We start from the raw sequence: 16,347 nt of genomic DNA, 5'->3' as shown, positions 1-16,347 counted from the left end.
CTAGTGGGACTCATCCGCCTACCATTATCGTGCGGGCCAAGGGCACCCACCCATCACGTGGTAGTATAGTACATGCATGCTCCCTGACTCTGATACCAATTATCAGAGAGACGAGCCAAAGGCCCACTTTTAACAACACCGATATTGTTCTCAACTTGGTAATTACTACTTGCATAATTTATCAGATATGAGGTTTTATTACAAAAAATCTCGTTAGTTGGAGTAGGTTTAGCATATTTAAACTCTTCTTTTTACAAAACTACAGAAGATATGAGATATTTAAACACCGGAGAAGATCGGTTTCGTCCCTGAATATTGTTTTCAGTCCTCTTATGTACCTGATTAACACAAGAAATTAGCAAATAGAATGTGATTCCAGTTTCCAACTTAATTCCTTTGGCCAAAATTGAAATGCTTTTAACTTTTCCAACTTAATTCTTGTGACAGGTTTTGACTAATAAATCCTAGATAGGACGTCTTTATAATAGAAAAAAGCAGAGAAGATAAAATACATGGCCCCCTTCGGACCAGGATCCTCTCCTGAGCTAAGGATGAGGATCCTCCTCATCAATGAGTGTGGGTCGTTGGATGAAAATCCAACGGCTACAAACAGGAGGGTCCCTTTAAAGTTATAATAATTGTAGCTGTTGGATTTTTATCCAACGGCCCATATCCCTTAATGAGAAGGATCTTCATCCTTAGCTCAGGAGAGGATCCTGGTCCGCCCCCTTCCTTATCTGCGATCCAAAAGTCAATGTCCTTATGTACATACACACAGAAAAAAACAGACTCAACGCAATAGACAGGTTGTTCTCTGCGTTTTCCACATGTATATATATGCCTTTCTTTTGATGAATCACGTCCACATGTTTAACACGCGGTAGACAGGTTGTCCCTACATACTGCTGCTGCATCAAATAATACCATAGATAGGAATTGGATCCTCTCCGATGCAATGCCTCGGGATCCTACTGACCGAACAACATGGATCGTTAGATTTTAATATAACGGCTACAATTATTATAACTTTTAGAGAGATCCTCTATTTGTAACCGTTGGATCAAAATTTAACAGTCCATGTTGTCCGATCAGTAAGATCCCGAGGCATTGCCTCGGAGAGGATCCAATTCCCCATAGATATAACGTAGTCTGATTGCCACACAGTTTGAATAGATGTACGCAAGTCTCATCCACTCTTGTCATTACTTGAGCAATACGTACCTAACTTTTAGGTACATTTATAAAGAACACCAAATACATGGTTCCCCTTCCTTGATATCCAAATGACAATGACTGAAAAATAAAAAATAAAAAGTAACGACTCTATGGGTTCTCGGCAACTTCCACATGCTAATGCCTTTTGATGAATCAAGTTCACATATGTTTCATGTTTATTCTACTGCTGAGGTCAAATAATACCATAGATATAGTGTGATGCCGGCTAGAAATTGGGTTACTTTATATGCTATAAAATTAAAAGATGAAAGCCGCGATTAATCAACTAAAACAAGTGACTACTTGGTAATTTGTGGGTTAATAAGTTATTTGTTATGGCTATATCTCGAAAGTTCATCTTTTGGATTTTTCAAGCAATCCAAATTAATATAATTTTGGTTTGACGTGTTAGTTTTGAGCATGTAATACATAGATTTGAAGAGAACAGTGAGATCTACAAGACTTATTGCTATTGTTAAGCTCGGTCAAATTCGTCTAAACAGTGAAAACAAGGATTTAGGGATTTAGGAAAGTTTGATATTTTTAATTAATTTGGGGTTTATTAAGAAAATAATTTTTTTTTATAATTTTTTATGATCTAAATAGTCATTTCATGTTAGTGTATATAAATGATCATTTAATAATAAACTGATATGTGTCAGTGACCCTTTACCACATTGATAGAAAAGTATCGTGGCCTTGCATGATGGTGTGGTTTCGAACTCTGTCGATGACTAATCTAACATCTAACTTACTAACGCTATCGTTCGACTAAAAAATAAAGTAACTATAGGTGGTGTACTAATAAAAAAAATCCATAAAGTAATGAAGTAATTTAGTTCAAAACTCAATATAGATATACACAATTTAAATAGATATACCTCAGTGGGCCTATTAAATGTTTAGGTGCATATACTACGGCGTTGCGTGTACTCAAAGAACTGTATATATATATATATATACACACACACACACACACAAACACATATATCAATTGAGACTACACACAGTGAATATACATCTAGTTCCTCGATATGGCGAATATAAGTATCCAAGTCTTTGCCTTTGCCTTCTTTGCTAGCCTTCTTATCACAACGTCCCAAAGTCATGGCATGCCAATAAAACATGTACCCCTTTTCATTCTTGGGGATTCCATATTTGATGCTGGAAATAATGACTACTTCAACACTACTTCAAAAGCAAATTTTTTTCCATATGGTGAAACCTTCTTTAATCACTCCTCAACGGGGCGATTTTCTAATGGTCGTCTAATTCCAGATTTTATTGGTAAGTTATGTGTAACAATTACAATGGTATGATTCTTTTTTTTTTTATATATATATATAAAATATTACTACTTGCACATGATGGAATTGTTAAATTTTATTGATGCAGCTGAGTATGCAAAGTTGCCATTGATTCCACCATATCTACAGCCTGGTAATCGTGAATTCAGATATGGAGTAAACTTTGCATCTGCTGGAGCTGGTGCTTTGGTTGAAATTAATCAAGGCTTGGTATGTGACATGTAATTGTGACACTTTCGGGTAGATCTGGTTAAAAAAAGTAAGGGAAAATTTGAAATAGGTCCAATTTTATAGGAATGGATTTTTATTCAATCGGCAGGAACAAAATTAGGGACGAATAAGCAAAATAAGGTGTATAAACAGAAGTTCTGTTTATACACCTTATTTTGCTTATTCGGGCGGACCAACTAGACTAGTTACGACATCACATTAATAACCTCTACTCGTGTCCTAGCTCGTCTGAGAGCTAAATTTGCCTCAATTGTTTGTCTCTTGCCTTCAGCTTTCCTCACCATGATTGGGAATTGTTTGATCGTCTTTCTCCGAGGAAGAGGCGAAACATAATCAACTTGAATTCGGGATAGCTATTCGAAATCTTAGTGAAAGACTGGATTTGTTATCTCATGTTTGCTCTTCATGAAAAAATACCAATTGAAGCGGAGGGTTTCTTCAAACAACAAGGAGTGGTCTCTATTAGTTATGTTTTTTTTAGGGTGCTTTAAATTTTGGCCCTTACAATTCATGATTCCTAGATAAAAACTCATCTACATATAAACGTCCAACAAAAGCCCAAATTTAAAATATGCAGCCACATTGGAATACTATTGACCTACTAATACAATTTATTTACACCCATGCCACTTTCCCAAATCCCTAAATTTATTCCAAATTAAAAGTTGTAGAAAAAGTGAAATAAAATATATAAATTGTTGTATTGCATTAATTGTATCCATATCATACCAAAAATTTACCTTTTTAGTGATATATATATATAATTTGCATTAATTGGGAAGTAAATTAATTTGTTTCAATTATTAAAAAAAATTATACTAAATCCGTATTATATATTTTGAATTAAATAACACTTCTCTAACTTGTAGGTAAATTATTTTTCATGTATTGTTACATATATTAGGCACGATTTATTGTTGAGTAAATTGTAGCTATGGTCCCTTAACTTTAACTCAATTGGAGCAATGGTCCCTCAACTAAAAATTCATTACCTTTGGTCCCTCAACTTATCAAAACGTGCAGCTATGGTCCCTCAACTAAAAATTCATTACCATTGGTCCCTGAACTTTAATTCAAGTGGAGAAATGGTCCTTTAACTTTAATCCAATTGTAGCAATGGTCCTTACAATATAACTCGTTTTGACAAATTTTTTGACATAGTTGACGAAAAGAACCATAATTATACACTTTGATGAGTTGAGGGACCCTAATTATATAAATGGTCATTCCAACATAGCTTATTTTGACAAAATTGATGAAAATGACTATAGCTACACATTTTGATAAGTTGAGGGACCAATGGTAATGAATTTTTAGTTGAGGGACCATTGCTCCAATTTGATTAAAGTTGAGGGACCATTTGTACAATTTACTCTTTATTGTTGTATAAATATAGGTATGACATATTTTTCAATGTAATACATCAAATTATATTTCTTCTTGTTATGAGTAAATTATTCTCCATGTATTAGTGAAAAAAAGATATTATATTACACACGGGGTATAATTTTTTGTAGGTAAATTATTGGAAATTAATATGTAGGTAGGTAAATTAATTTGTTCCAATTATATAAAAATATATATATTGTCACATCCCAGCCTAGGCCCCCACCATATCCCAGACTCGACTCCACCGTAGCACAATATTATCAGCTTTGGGCCCCGACCACACCCTCACGGTTTGTTTCTGTGAACTCACACGAGAACTTCTCAGTGGATCACCCATCATGGGATTGCTCTCGTGCTAACTTGCTTAACTTCGGAGTTCCAGAACTCGAAGCCAGTGAGCTCCTAAAATGCCTCGTGCTAGGTAAAGATGGGAATATACATATAAGGCTTACGTGATCCACTCCCCTGGGCGATGTGGGATGTCACATATATACCACACCTAGATTATATATATATATATATATTTTTTTTTTTTTTTTTTTTTTTTGGAGAAAACCTAGATTATATATTTTGAATCAAATAACATTTTTGTATACATGGTAGGTAAATTATTTTTTATGTATTATTACATATATTAGCCTATTAGGGACGGTTTTTGGTAAAAATATATAAAGTAATATGTATATGATTGTTTGTAGGTAAAAGATAAAATCAAAAAGCATGATCCAATTCCTAAGTTTATGAAATATTTTGTTGTTGGTATACAATATTTTGCATAATTGGAAATTAACATTTCAAATAGTAAGTAAGTAAATTAATATGGTCTAATTATATAAATACACACACACACACACACATATATACATATTTTGAATCAAATAACATTTTTGTACATGGTACGTAAATTACTTTTTTTTTATGTATTATTACATATATTAGGTTTTTCTTTTTGTAAAGATATATATATATATATATATATATATATATATATATATATAAACTCATAATGTCAGATACATAGAATTAAGCCAACAATTCTCATATTTGATATTAATATGCAATGAATTTTTTAATATTAATGTCTTATTTTTCTTTTTGCAAAATCATTAACTCTCTCTTCACAATCTGCATAGAATTAATTGTGCACATCAAGTATGCAATAGGGGTATTTTAGGCATCTAAAAATGTAAAATGTGTAAAGTAATATGTAATTAATGAATTCACTTAGGTGGATCCTAGTCACTAGGTTTTTTTGAGTAAAAATATTATGTTGGGTTTTATATGGGAAAATTTGAATTTGAGGGTTAAAGTCATATTTTTAGTATTTTGTTATTATTGATATTAGAGATATATTTTCTCTATTTTTCTTGTTCTAACGATGCCACTTTGAGCCCTCTTGTTTCCATCTTCTTCTTGAAGTTCCAATTTTTCCTTCTTTGAGTTTACAAGAATGAAGCCCCGTGCTTTCTTCTTCTTAATGCCCTTTCCTTCATAAATCGTTCAAAAATCACTTTGGTATCTTGAACACTGTTCTTTAATGAATCTTTCAAGTTTTGTACTAGTTGCTTGTCTTTCTTTCGCGTTTTTGCACACTATCCCTTGGGGAGCAACTCGACCATCCCCCACCTAGATTAGCCACCACTGCCACTGCCAACCACCCCAGACCACCATCGCCACCACCACTCCCACCACCAACGCCGCCACCATTTTCACCACCTCTGCCAGTGCCTCAACTTAGTCGCCACAGCCAACATACCCACCACCATTGCTACCTATACACCTCCACCAGCCCACCACTGCCTCCACCACTCCCACCACCAATGCGCCAACAAAACCCTCACCGCCACCACCACATTCACCAGCTCTGCCAGTGCCTGAACTTAGTCGCCACAGCCAACATTCCCACCACCATTTCTACCTATACAACTCCACCAGCCTACCACTGCAGCCACCACCACCGTCACCCGCACCAATACCCCTACCATCCCCCCACTGACCCTCCACCCACTGTTTCCATTATCGCAACTCCTAACCACCATCGTCGTGGTCACCACCCACCACCATAAACGCAACTCTTCTTTTTTGCTAAAATGTCCAGTACATAAAATTTTGAACATCCTATCCATTTTAGTCATTGTATCCAGCTAACTTTACATTAAAATTTACTAGACGATGCGACATTCCTTCTCCCACTGATAACCCTCTTAAAAATATTTACTTTATAGCTTATTATTCTTAAAGCACCACAATTCATAAAAATAAAATCCCATATTACATAGGTCATATGAGAATTATTACATTTATTTTACATATATATCATACATCAAATATTTCTCTTTACGATGGAATTCATTGTTCTGTAACCTCCTTTCAGGTGATAGACCTTCCTTCTCAACTCTCAAATTTAGAAAGCGTTAGAAAGTCATTGAGACAGGAACTAGGGCATGATGAAGCCACAACTCTGCTATCAAGAGCTGTTTACTTGTTTGCCTTCGGAAGCAACGATTACATTGTCCCTTTTGAGAAAAATTCCAGTGTGCTTCATTCCTACTCCCCTGAGAAATATGTAGGACTGGTGATAGGCAACATAACTTCAGCGATCAAGGTAAATTTTAATACCGAAAAAAGAAATAAATACAGTTAATTTGACAAGATATATTTTTCCTATATAAGTATTAATATTTTAGAATTTTGATGTGTTAGGAAATATACAGGAATGGAGGAAGAAATTTTGGGTTTCTTGGCATGTGGCCTGCTGCTTGTATTCCATACGGAAGAGCACTTGAAAATAAAAATGGTGCTTGCTTTGAGGAAATTACACCATATGTGGTACTCCACGATAAAGCACTTCTCAAAACCCTGCAAAAGCTAGAGAATGAACTCAAAGGATTTCGATACTCACTCATTGAAGCTTATGAGTTTCTGAAACGCAGAATAGATCACCCTTCCAAATATGGTATATACAACAATGTTCATAATCTTTTGCAAAAGTTGTTATTGCAACTCTAAAAGGCGATCATGCACTGCTACCTTATAATACACAAGGAGAAATAGCACTTAAGAAGTGCATGACGACTTTTTCAAAGTGCTATTATGTGTATATATATATGCACGGTTTACTCTGATATTTCATTTATAATTTCATATTATTAATCAATAAATTGTGGTATTGTACTTGGCAAAGGTTTTGTGGAAGGAAAGGCAGCATGCTGCGGCAGTGGTCCATATCGAGGACATTTGAGCTGTGGAGTGAAGGGAGGTTACTCTTTATGTCACAATGTTAGTGAATATGTCTTCTTTGATCCTTTTCATCCAACTGAAAGGGCATACGAGCAGCTTGCCAAGCAATTCTGGATTGGGACTCCGAATTCCACTGTGGGTTACAATCTGAAAACACTATTTGAAACTAATTAAGTATTAAGCACAGTATAAACTTTATATATAAATCTAAATAAACACGTGTTGTAAAAGTGTTTGTCTGAATTTGAATGATCAGACTACATCTTCATTAATTCGGACAAATGCTTTGTATTAGTTCAAAGATAATAATGTTCCTTGTGATTAAAATATTTTCTTTTTTATTTTGTTTCACCCTCCCTTTTTTCGTTCAACTATATAGCATGTCAACATAGACATCTTGCTTATATTTTGGTGTCGTATCAGAAGATTGACAAAATAAAATACAATGTATTGTGAAGGATTCTATTATGTGTTCACTAATCCTTTTATGATAAACTCTATACTTGCTAGGCTTCGAAGTTAATTAACTGAGTTGAGGACTATATTGATATTGATTAGTACTGAGTCGCTAGACCGACTCTTAAAGATCTGACATCTAGTTAGTCAAATTAGGAAATCAGCTATAAATTATGTGCAAATGGTTTTTTTTTAATACCTAGCTGAAGGTGCTTTGATTTTCCAGATAAGTCTTCCAACTCAATTTAGCCATTTTAAGGCTGTAGAGAAGTCACTCATTCATAAGCTGGGTGAGGAAAAAAGCCAAGAAGTTGCTGTTAAAAGCTGTTTACTTGTTCACATTGTAGGCAATGAATAATTTACCTTCTCTTTCTAAAACCCAAATGCTTCTTAATGGACTTTCGTGGATACTCTGGAGTATCGAGTATTTAAGGTATTTTAACCATTAGATTTTTGTTTAAATTTAACAATCAAGATCTAGCTGTTAAAATACCCAGAATACTGGGTACTCAAGAACACCCAAGAATTTGTGTGCTTCTCCGAACCACAAAAGGCAATGTAGCAACTGTGATCACAAACTTGACTAATATAAATTGGATTTTGATAGTCCATGTTTAATATTTTGGCTTGAACTAAATGAACCGAACTTTATTGTATAGGAAATATATAATTAGGAGGAAGGAAATTGCATTTCGGAACGTTGGACCTTTGGGCTGCAAACCTAAAATCAAAACAGGAAATCCTGAACTGGCCCAACTGGGTAGTGACTGCTGAAGAACAATCCACACTTGCCAGACTACACAATAGAACTCTGTCTATTGCTCTAAAGAATTTAGAGACCAAATTAACAGGAGTCAAAGTATTTAATATTTGATTATAACCCTTCCAAATATGGTACGCTCTTACCATTATATTAAACAGAAATGTTCCCCCCCCCCCCCCCCAAAGGCTGAATATAGATGATGGACTAGTTTTAACTCTCTTTGAAATGTGTAGTTCAGAGATTCATAGTCTGACAACATAAGTTTTGCTAGAAATTCCTTTTAGAATTTTATGATTTCTTTCATGGTTTTAAATTTACTTTTGGCTATTGGATTGTGAGGTTTCAAGGATGGTAGATCTGCTTGTTGTGGCAGTGGAGGATATAGAGGATCTGGTTGTGGTTGAGGAGAAACTGAAGCAGAAACATATGAATTATGCAGCAATCATGGTGGTCATGCCACTGAATGGACCAACTACCAATTAGCTGAGTTAATATGGAGTGGACCACAAATGTCACAGGGGTTTACTGTCAAATATTGAACCTTTGTAATGTGATATCATATCAATCTAGCATCAACATTGATATTTTTTAGGATTTAGTTGAAGCTGTCATTTTAAGGAACTTGCCCTCTTTTTCTTTAGAAATAATCAGTTTTTAGTGTAAGCTTGGTAAAGCATTGTTGGCTTTGTCTTTAACTGCTTAATTTTGGGCTAATGCTCTAACACGATGTTAAAAGTCTTTCGTAATAGGGCTTGAGTTTGTCTTCTGGTTGCAGGGTGCACGGATTCTTCACTCTCTATCTACCTCAATTATAGAAATCAGAGTGTGAAGAATAATCAAACTATGAAGTTCACGGATATTATTTTATCAATGGAAAAAACAAAAAAAAAATATTGTCGAGACAGCCACAAGTTGAGAATTACATTTTGAATTACAAGCTATATTTATAGAGATCTAGACTTAAGAAATTCTTTTATGTAAATTATCAAAATAACCTAATTATAAAATAAACATAAAGTACTAATATTTTTCATAGCAGGTAATGGAAGGAATAAGCTTGATATATACATTGGTGGATCATTTTCAAGGGAACTAAAAATTTTGGTTAATATAAAAGAAATTTTTTTTATTGGAAACTGTTAATATAAAAGATTATTTGCCTACACTAATGATTCAAATTTATTTTTACGCAATAGTTAAATGTTTTATTTTTAATGTGTGCTAGGGAGCAAAGATTTAACAATGTGAAAATCGTTTTATGCATCAAATGGAACCTCAGAACTCTTGAAATGAACCCAAGACAGGACCACATATGGATATGGTTACAGGGAATAGGATTTTATTCGGATTCTTTTTGTGAAGATCTCGGAGATCATTTTATTGTGTCCGTTTATTGTATATTGTATGGTATTAAATTATTTTGAATTTTTTTTATTTAGATTTGAACACAAACAATTTCTGATGAAAACTAACCGTACAATGTAAGATAAATTGACACAATAAAATAATCACCGGGATCCTCACAAAAAGAATTGGAAGAGGATCCTCATCCATGGTTACAGAACTACTGAGTGAAAAAGACAACATGTGCTCCCACATAAATATGTGCTTCAAAATCAAACACTGAACCCTCCCACTAAGTGAAGAAGACAACATGTGCTCCCACAGAAATGTGCTTCAAAATCAAACACTGAACCAGTGAACCCTCCTATGATATTCTACAACTTTTTCTTCTTAATTAGACAAACATGTGAGGGCAGTGTCTCCCCTATGTCAGGTCAACATTTTTCTTAAAATATGTGGTTTTTATTTGATTAAGCTCTTACAGAGTCTAACTATAATGTTACGCACCACTCAATATGCATAATTTAATCGTTGCAAGGATTTATTAGATTCAAATATACAAAATTTAACCGTTAATTTTTTAGTATACTCAGTAGTACGTACTTCAAAAATAATTACATATATCATTTATAATGTATTAAAATCTTATTTAATATTAATCAGTTCTCTGTGTTAAGCATCTGTGGTCCGGTACTGTCACAGTTTTTCAAGGGTTAAAGTTATCTGGCCAAGCTCAGAAATTTTCATCCCGAAACTTGCAGGCTTGCAGCTACATATACACCGAAGATTAAATTAAGCCAGAATTGATCTGCCCCATATAAAGGCCTTTTTACTGTCATGAAAGTGTCAAACCCTACAAAGGAAGTTGATCTCACGAGTGCACTTATCAATTTCTTACACGGTCTGTTAATTTGACACAAAAATAACGAATATTGGATCAAGACATCAACTAATCAGGTCATTCGTTAATAAAAGGTTCTTAACAAGTATCCACTGGTAACCTGTTTTAACTTGTTTAAAAAAAAAAGTTTGTTTGATAACTTTTAAGAGAGTGATATTCACACAACCAAAATTACTACCCACACGCTTTTTTAGTTTTTTTAATACTTTTCTGATATTCTACACACCCCTGTTACTTGATCTTCAGTAAATGCCATGCCTTTTCACTCTGGGGTGTGATATTATTTTATTTTTAGATTTTACACTTCCCAAATAATCACACTCCAAACTCCCTCTTCAATTTTCTTCGATGTTCTTCTTTGTTTACTGGCCAGAAATTCGACAATAAAACGGTTGGATCGGAGGGCGCGTTACCCGTTTCTTCGATCTTCTTGTTTTGGATACTTCGGGCATCTAGGTTCTTGGCGCCAAGAGCAGCACAATCTGCTGAATGTGCTAAACGGTTGGATCGGAGGGCGTTACCCGTAAAAATATGAAGATGATATCAACGATATAAACCTTTTATCTTTCAGTAACCGTTAAAATGTTATGTATTTAAAAATGAAATTCTGGAGAAAAAAAAAAAGAAATTTGGTAAGAAGAATAAAGCGTAAACGTAAACGACAATTGACTGTTAAATATAAATCTGTAATTTATGGATTATGGTGTGGAGTTAACTCCTTCATGAAAGTTGTAGAGCTTGTTATTACGAACGTTTGTATTATTATTATTTTTTATTTTTTACATTTTTCACACTTGTATATTAATTAATATGAATTTTTATTACTTTTGCACTCAAACAAAAAAAAATATTCCTGAGGTTTGGAGGGTTTTAAAAGTTGATGCAATCACGAGCATTTTTATACTATTTTTTTGGGAGACTTTGGATGCGGTCCTTAGCTATGAATATTCTTTGACTAAAACCTTGTTGGTTTTCAATTTTTTATCCAAGTCTCTGAAATTAATGTGATAATTTATTTCTATGTACGTTACTATATTTTTTTAAATTAAAATTGAAATTTATAGTTATTTATATTAATGAGATTTTAAATAAAAAACCATAATTTGTGGGCTTAAAAATATTAAAATATAAACATACTATTGTGTGTGTGTGTGTGTGTAAACATGGGTACATTCATAAAAAATTAACCAACAAATTATTGTATCAAAACATGGGTACATTATTCAAAATCACAAAAAAAAAAAAAAAAAAAAAAGAAGATATAGTAGAGAATGCTTTGAATGATGATATATTCTTCTCAATAAGAGGAACTTATAGGTGTATAACCCTAACATAAAAGGAAAGAAAACTAATTACATGGGATTACATATCAATTAGGGATCCTACCTAAAATACAAAAGTCAACACTCCACCTCAAGTTGGTGCATATATGTCGCCCATGCCCAACTTGTGTAAGAAACTTGAAAACTTGTGACTCGAAACAACTTTTGTGAGGATATCTGCCAACTGATCTTCTGTTCTTATCGCCAATACTTTAATTATTTTCCCTTCCAATTTTTCTTTGATGAAGAATCGATCAACTTCAACATGCTTTGTTCTATCATGTTGTACCGGATTATGTGCAATGTCACGAGCAGCTTTATTATCACAAAATAATTTCATGGGCTGATCATGTTGTATACCCAAATCACTTAACAGAAGCTTAAGCTACAAAATTTCACAAATCCCCAAAACCATACCTCTGTATTCTGCTTCTGCACTGGAACGGGCAACCACATTTTGTTTCTTACTTCTCCATGTAACCAAGTTACCCCCAACAAACGTAAAGTAACCTGATGTTGAGCGCCTATCATCAATGGAACCTGCCCAGTCTGCATCAGTATAACCTTTAACACTAAAGTGATTATTCCTCTTAAACAAAATTCCTTTGCCCAGACTTCCCTTCAAATATCGCAATATTCTCATCACGGCATTCATATGTTGTTCTCCAGGATCATGCATGTATTGACTCACTATACTCAAGGCATAAGCAAGGTCCGGTCTTGTGTGTGCCAAATACATCAAACGGCCTACTAACCTTTGGTATCTTCCTTTGTCAACTGGTACTTGATCAAGATCAACACTAAGCTTCAATCCTTCTTCTAAAGGTGTAGCTACTGGCTGACAAGCTGACATGCCAGTTTCGTGCAACAAATCAATAATATACTTCCTCTGAGACAAGAAAATTCTAGAACTGCTTCTCGACACCTCAATCCCTAAAAAAATATTTCAGGGATCCAAGGTCCTTCATTTCAAATTCTGTAGACAGGTATCTTTGCAAAGCCGCACGTTCTTCCAGATCATTACCTGTTACCACCATATCGTCTACATACACAATAAGTGCAGTAAGCTTCCTATTCTGTCTTTTCAGGAACAAAGTATGATCAGAGTTACTTTGTCTGTAACCAAATGCTCTGATAGATTTTGTGAATTTTCCGAACCATGCTCGAGGAGACTGCTTCAAGCCATACAAGGATTTCTTCAACCTGCACACTTTTCTTTTCTGTCAAGTCTCCATGCAAGAAGGCGTTCTTCACATCGAACTGTTGTAAGGGCCAATTAAGATTTGCAGCTAAGGACAACAAAACACGAACTGTGTTGATCTTGGCTACAGGTGCAAATGTATCTGTGTAGTCGATTCCATATTTTTTAGTGTATCCTTTTGCTACTTGTCTTGCCTTGAAACGATCCACCGTCCCATCTGCTTTGTATTTCACAGTATAGACCCATTTGCATCTCACAGGTTTCTTGCCAGCTGGCAAATCTGTGATCTCCCAGGTAGCATTCTTATTCAAAGACTTCAACTCTTCATTCATTGCTACTTGCCAACATGGATCAGTTAAAGCCTCATGCACACTATTAGGAATAGATACAGTAGATAATTGATGCATAAATGACTTATTTGATTCTGACAGGTGACTGGTAGACACATAATTACTTAACGCGTATAACACATTAGACTCAGGGTTGGGCTTACTCACCGGATACCTAGTTTTGCATTTAGGGTCGGCTTCATAAGTAAGTTTAGGAATACCTCGGTTGACGCGATCAGGGAGACGACGTGGTGGTGGTGCATCCGGGATCGAAGACGATTGATTATGGTTATTAGGACTCAAGATCGACTGTGAGGTAGCTGGCGACACAGGGCTGTCCGGTGGTGAGGAAACTGGCAGTGAGCTATCAGGCAGTGAGTTATCTGGCGATGTCGACTCGTCCCTTTCAAGGTGTTCAACATTATTTCCATGTGAATGATCACCACTTGTCTCCAAGACATTATCACTTAATTCCAATTCATTCACATCATTATTTTCGTGTGAATGATCACCACTTATTTCCAAGACATCACCACTTAAATCCAAATCATTCACTCTATCTATATCTGGAATAGTATAATCAAGAGTTTGAACTTCTTTCTGATTCTCCCCCTGAAGTGAAGACTCAGGATTGGCAAAGTACATATCATTCTCATGAAACGCAACATCTACAATGACAAACAACTTATTCGTCGTTGGTGATAACAACGGTATCTTTTCTGCTTTGATGCATACCCCACAAACACACATCGTAAGGCTCGAGGTTCAAGCTTACTTCGCTGTTGTTTATGAAGATGAACGAAGGCCACACAACCAAACACATGAGGTGGAAGATTAGGGACTGCAGGAGCATCAACATGTGAAGAAAGTGCCTGAAGGGGTGTTTGAAAATCAACCGATCGGGATGGAACACGATTAATGAGATACGCAGCTGAGGTGAGAGCTTCTCCCCAATAGGATAACGGGAGACGAACCTCGAGTAAAGAAGCACGAACAACCTCCAGAAGCTGATGGTTCTTGCATTCGGCAACCCCATTTTGTTATGGAGTATATAGACATGTAGTTTGATGAACAATCTCATGATGATCAAGAAAGGCACAAAGTTTAGAGTTAACATATTCGCCACCATTATCACTCCTGAGAACCTGTATTTGTGGCTTATATTGTACTTGTACCATTTTGTAAAACTGTTGAAACAAAGAAGTAACTTCACCTTTGGATTTCATCAAACAAACCCAACTCATACGTGTGCAATCATCAATAAAAGTAACGAACCAATGAGCACCACCAAATGTAGCAGTTTTAGATGGACCCCAAACATCAAAATGAATTATCATAAATGGAACAGAACTTTTATTCAAATTGGATGGAAACGAAGCACGATGACTTCTAGCTAGTTCACAAACACCACATTTAAAGCTAGAAACATCATGTTTAACAAACAGGCTAGGAAACAACATCCGTAGATAGCCAAAAGAAGCATGTCCAAGTCGACGATGCCACAACCAAACCTCCGAAGCTTTATTCCTATCCCCCGGATTTTCGTCCATTGCAAGAGCTTGAGTCAACATTCGAGAACTGTTTGATGTCAGCTCCAAGTAGTAAAGCTTCCCTTTCCTAATACCATAATCAATCGTCTTGCGAGTCCGAATGTCCTTAAAAACACAAAAAGAAGGCCAAAAAATCACAAGACAATGCAGGACGACAATTATTTGAGCAACAGATAATAAATTATAGTCAAGAGAAGGCACATCAAGTACGGTATCAAGACTAAGGGTATCTGAAAGGGAGACGGTTCCTTCCCCGATAACAGGGGAAAGATTACCATTGGCGACACTGACGACAGTTTTGGTGAATGGTTTTAGGGTTTCTACCTGTCTAGAATCACAAGTCATATGTTCAGTAGCACCAGAATCAATTATCCATGTATTATTCGTAACAGAGGTAGAAACTTGGAAAGCCTTACCATCATTACCTATATCATTAAGACAGGCCGACACTTTCTCGGCTATGTGTTCAGAATGGATCTTAGCTTCGGTAATCGAGGCCATTCCCAAATAGTTATAATTAGTCCACAAGTCCTTGATTGATGTAGCCTAGACCTCCAAGCAAGCTGAGCCTAAGAAACCAATCAGTATGGGCCAACAAGGTAGCCCACCAACGACAAAACAAAAGAAAGAGAGCAATATATAAAGCAAAGCTGATCTATATATTTTTTTCTCTTTTTTTTTTCTTCCCTTTTTGTTTTTTCTTTAATACAATACAAAACTTAAATACAAAACTGGTACGAGTCTGCAGTCTTGAAGTAGCAGGGGTTGTCTGGGTTTTCTGATTTGCAGCAGCGATTCTCAGATGAGTTCGCAAGTCAGGCTCTCCAGCGTGATGTGGATGAGTCAACAAATTTCTTCGGGCAAGTTTCAACGGATTTCGGACAGCAGTATAGCTGATTCACAGTTTCTTGGACAACAACAACGCAAGGTTGCTCGCTGCGCTTGGTTGAGCACAGCAACGACTACGCAAACCGGTCGCTCGCTGTGATTTCTTCAGAGGGGCAGCAACGGCACAGCAGCCGCTCGCTGATCAGAGGCGCAGTGCTACTGGAGCGGAGGATTGCCTTTTTCGAGATGATGTGCTGAACAACTCAGCACC

At 35.6% G+C, this 16,347-nt stretch overlaps 1 protein-coding gene across 1 annotated transcript; it reads left to right on the top strand.

Annotated features, from left to right (window-relative positions):
* The first annotated feature begins 2,207 nt into the window (after nt 1-2,207).
* On the top strand, nt 2,208-7,845 carry LOC126609863 (GDSL esterase/lipase 1-like). The gene is made up of 5 exons (XM_050277794.1): nt 2,208-2,502; nt 2,611-2,732; nt 6,517-6,747; nt 6,846-7,098; nt 7,327-7,845. Exons 1-5 carry the CDS (start codon nt 2,250-2,252, stop codon nt 7,554-7,556), a joined length of 1,089 nt encoding a protein of 362 aa, XP_050133751.1. The 5' UTR covers nt 2,208-2,249; the 3' UTR covers nt 7,557-7,845.
* The last annotated feature ends 8,502 nt before the right edge of the window (nt 7,846-16,347 follow it).

The sequence above is a fragment of the Malus sylvestris genome, chromosome 17 (genome assembly GCF_916048215.2).
Source record: "Malus sylvestris chromosome 17, drMalSylv7.2, whole genome shotgun sequence".
NCBI lineage: Eukaryota > Viridiplantae > Streptophyta > Magnoliopsida > Rosales > Rosaceae > Malus > Malus sylvestris.
The sequence above is the reverse complement of the archived record's forward strand: the minus strand, read 5'-3'. Positions and strand labels throughout refer to the sequence as shown.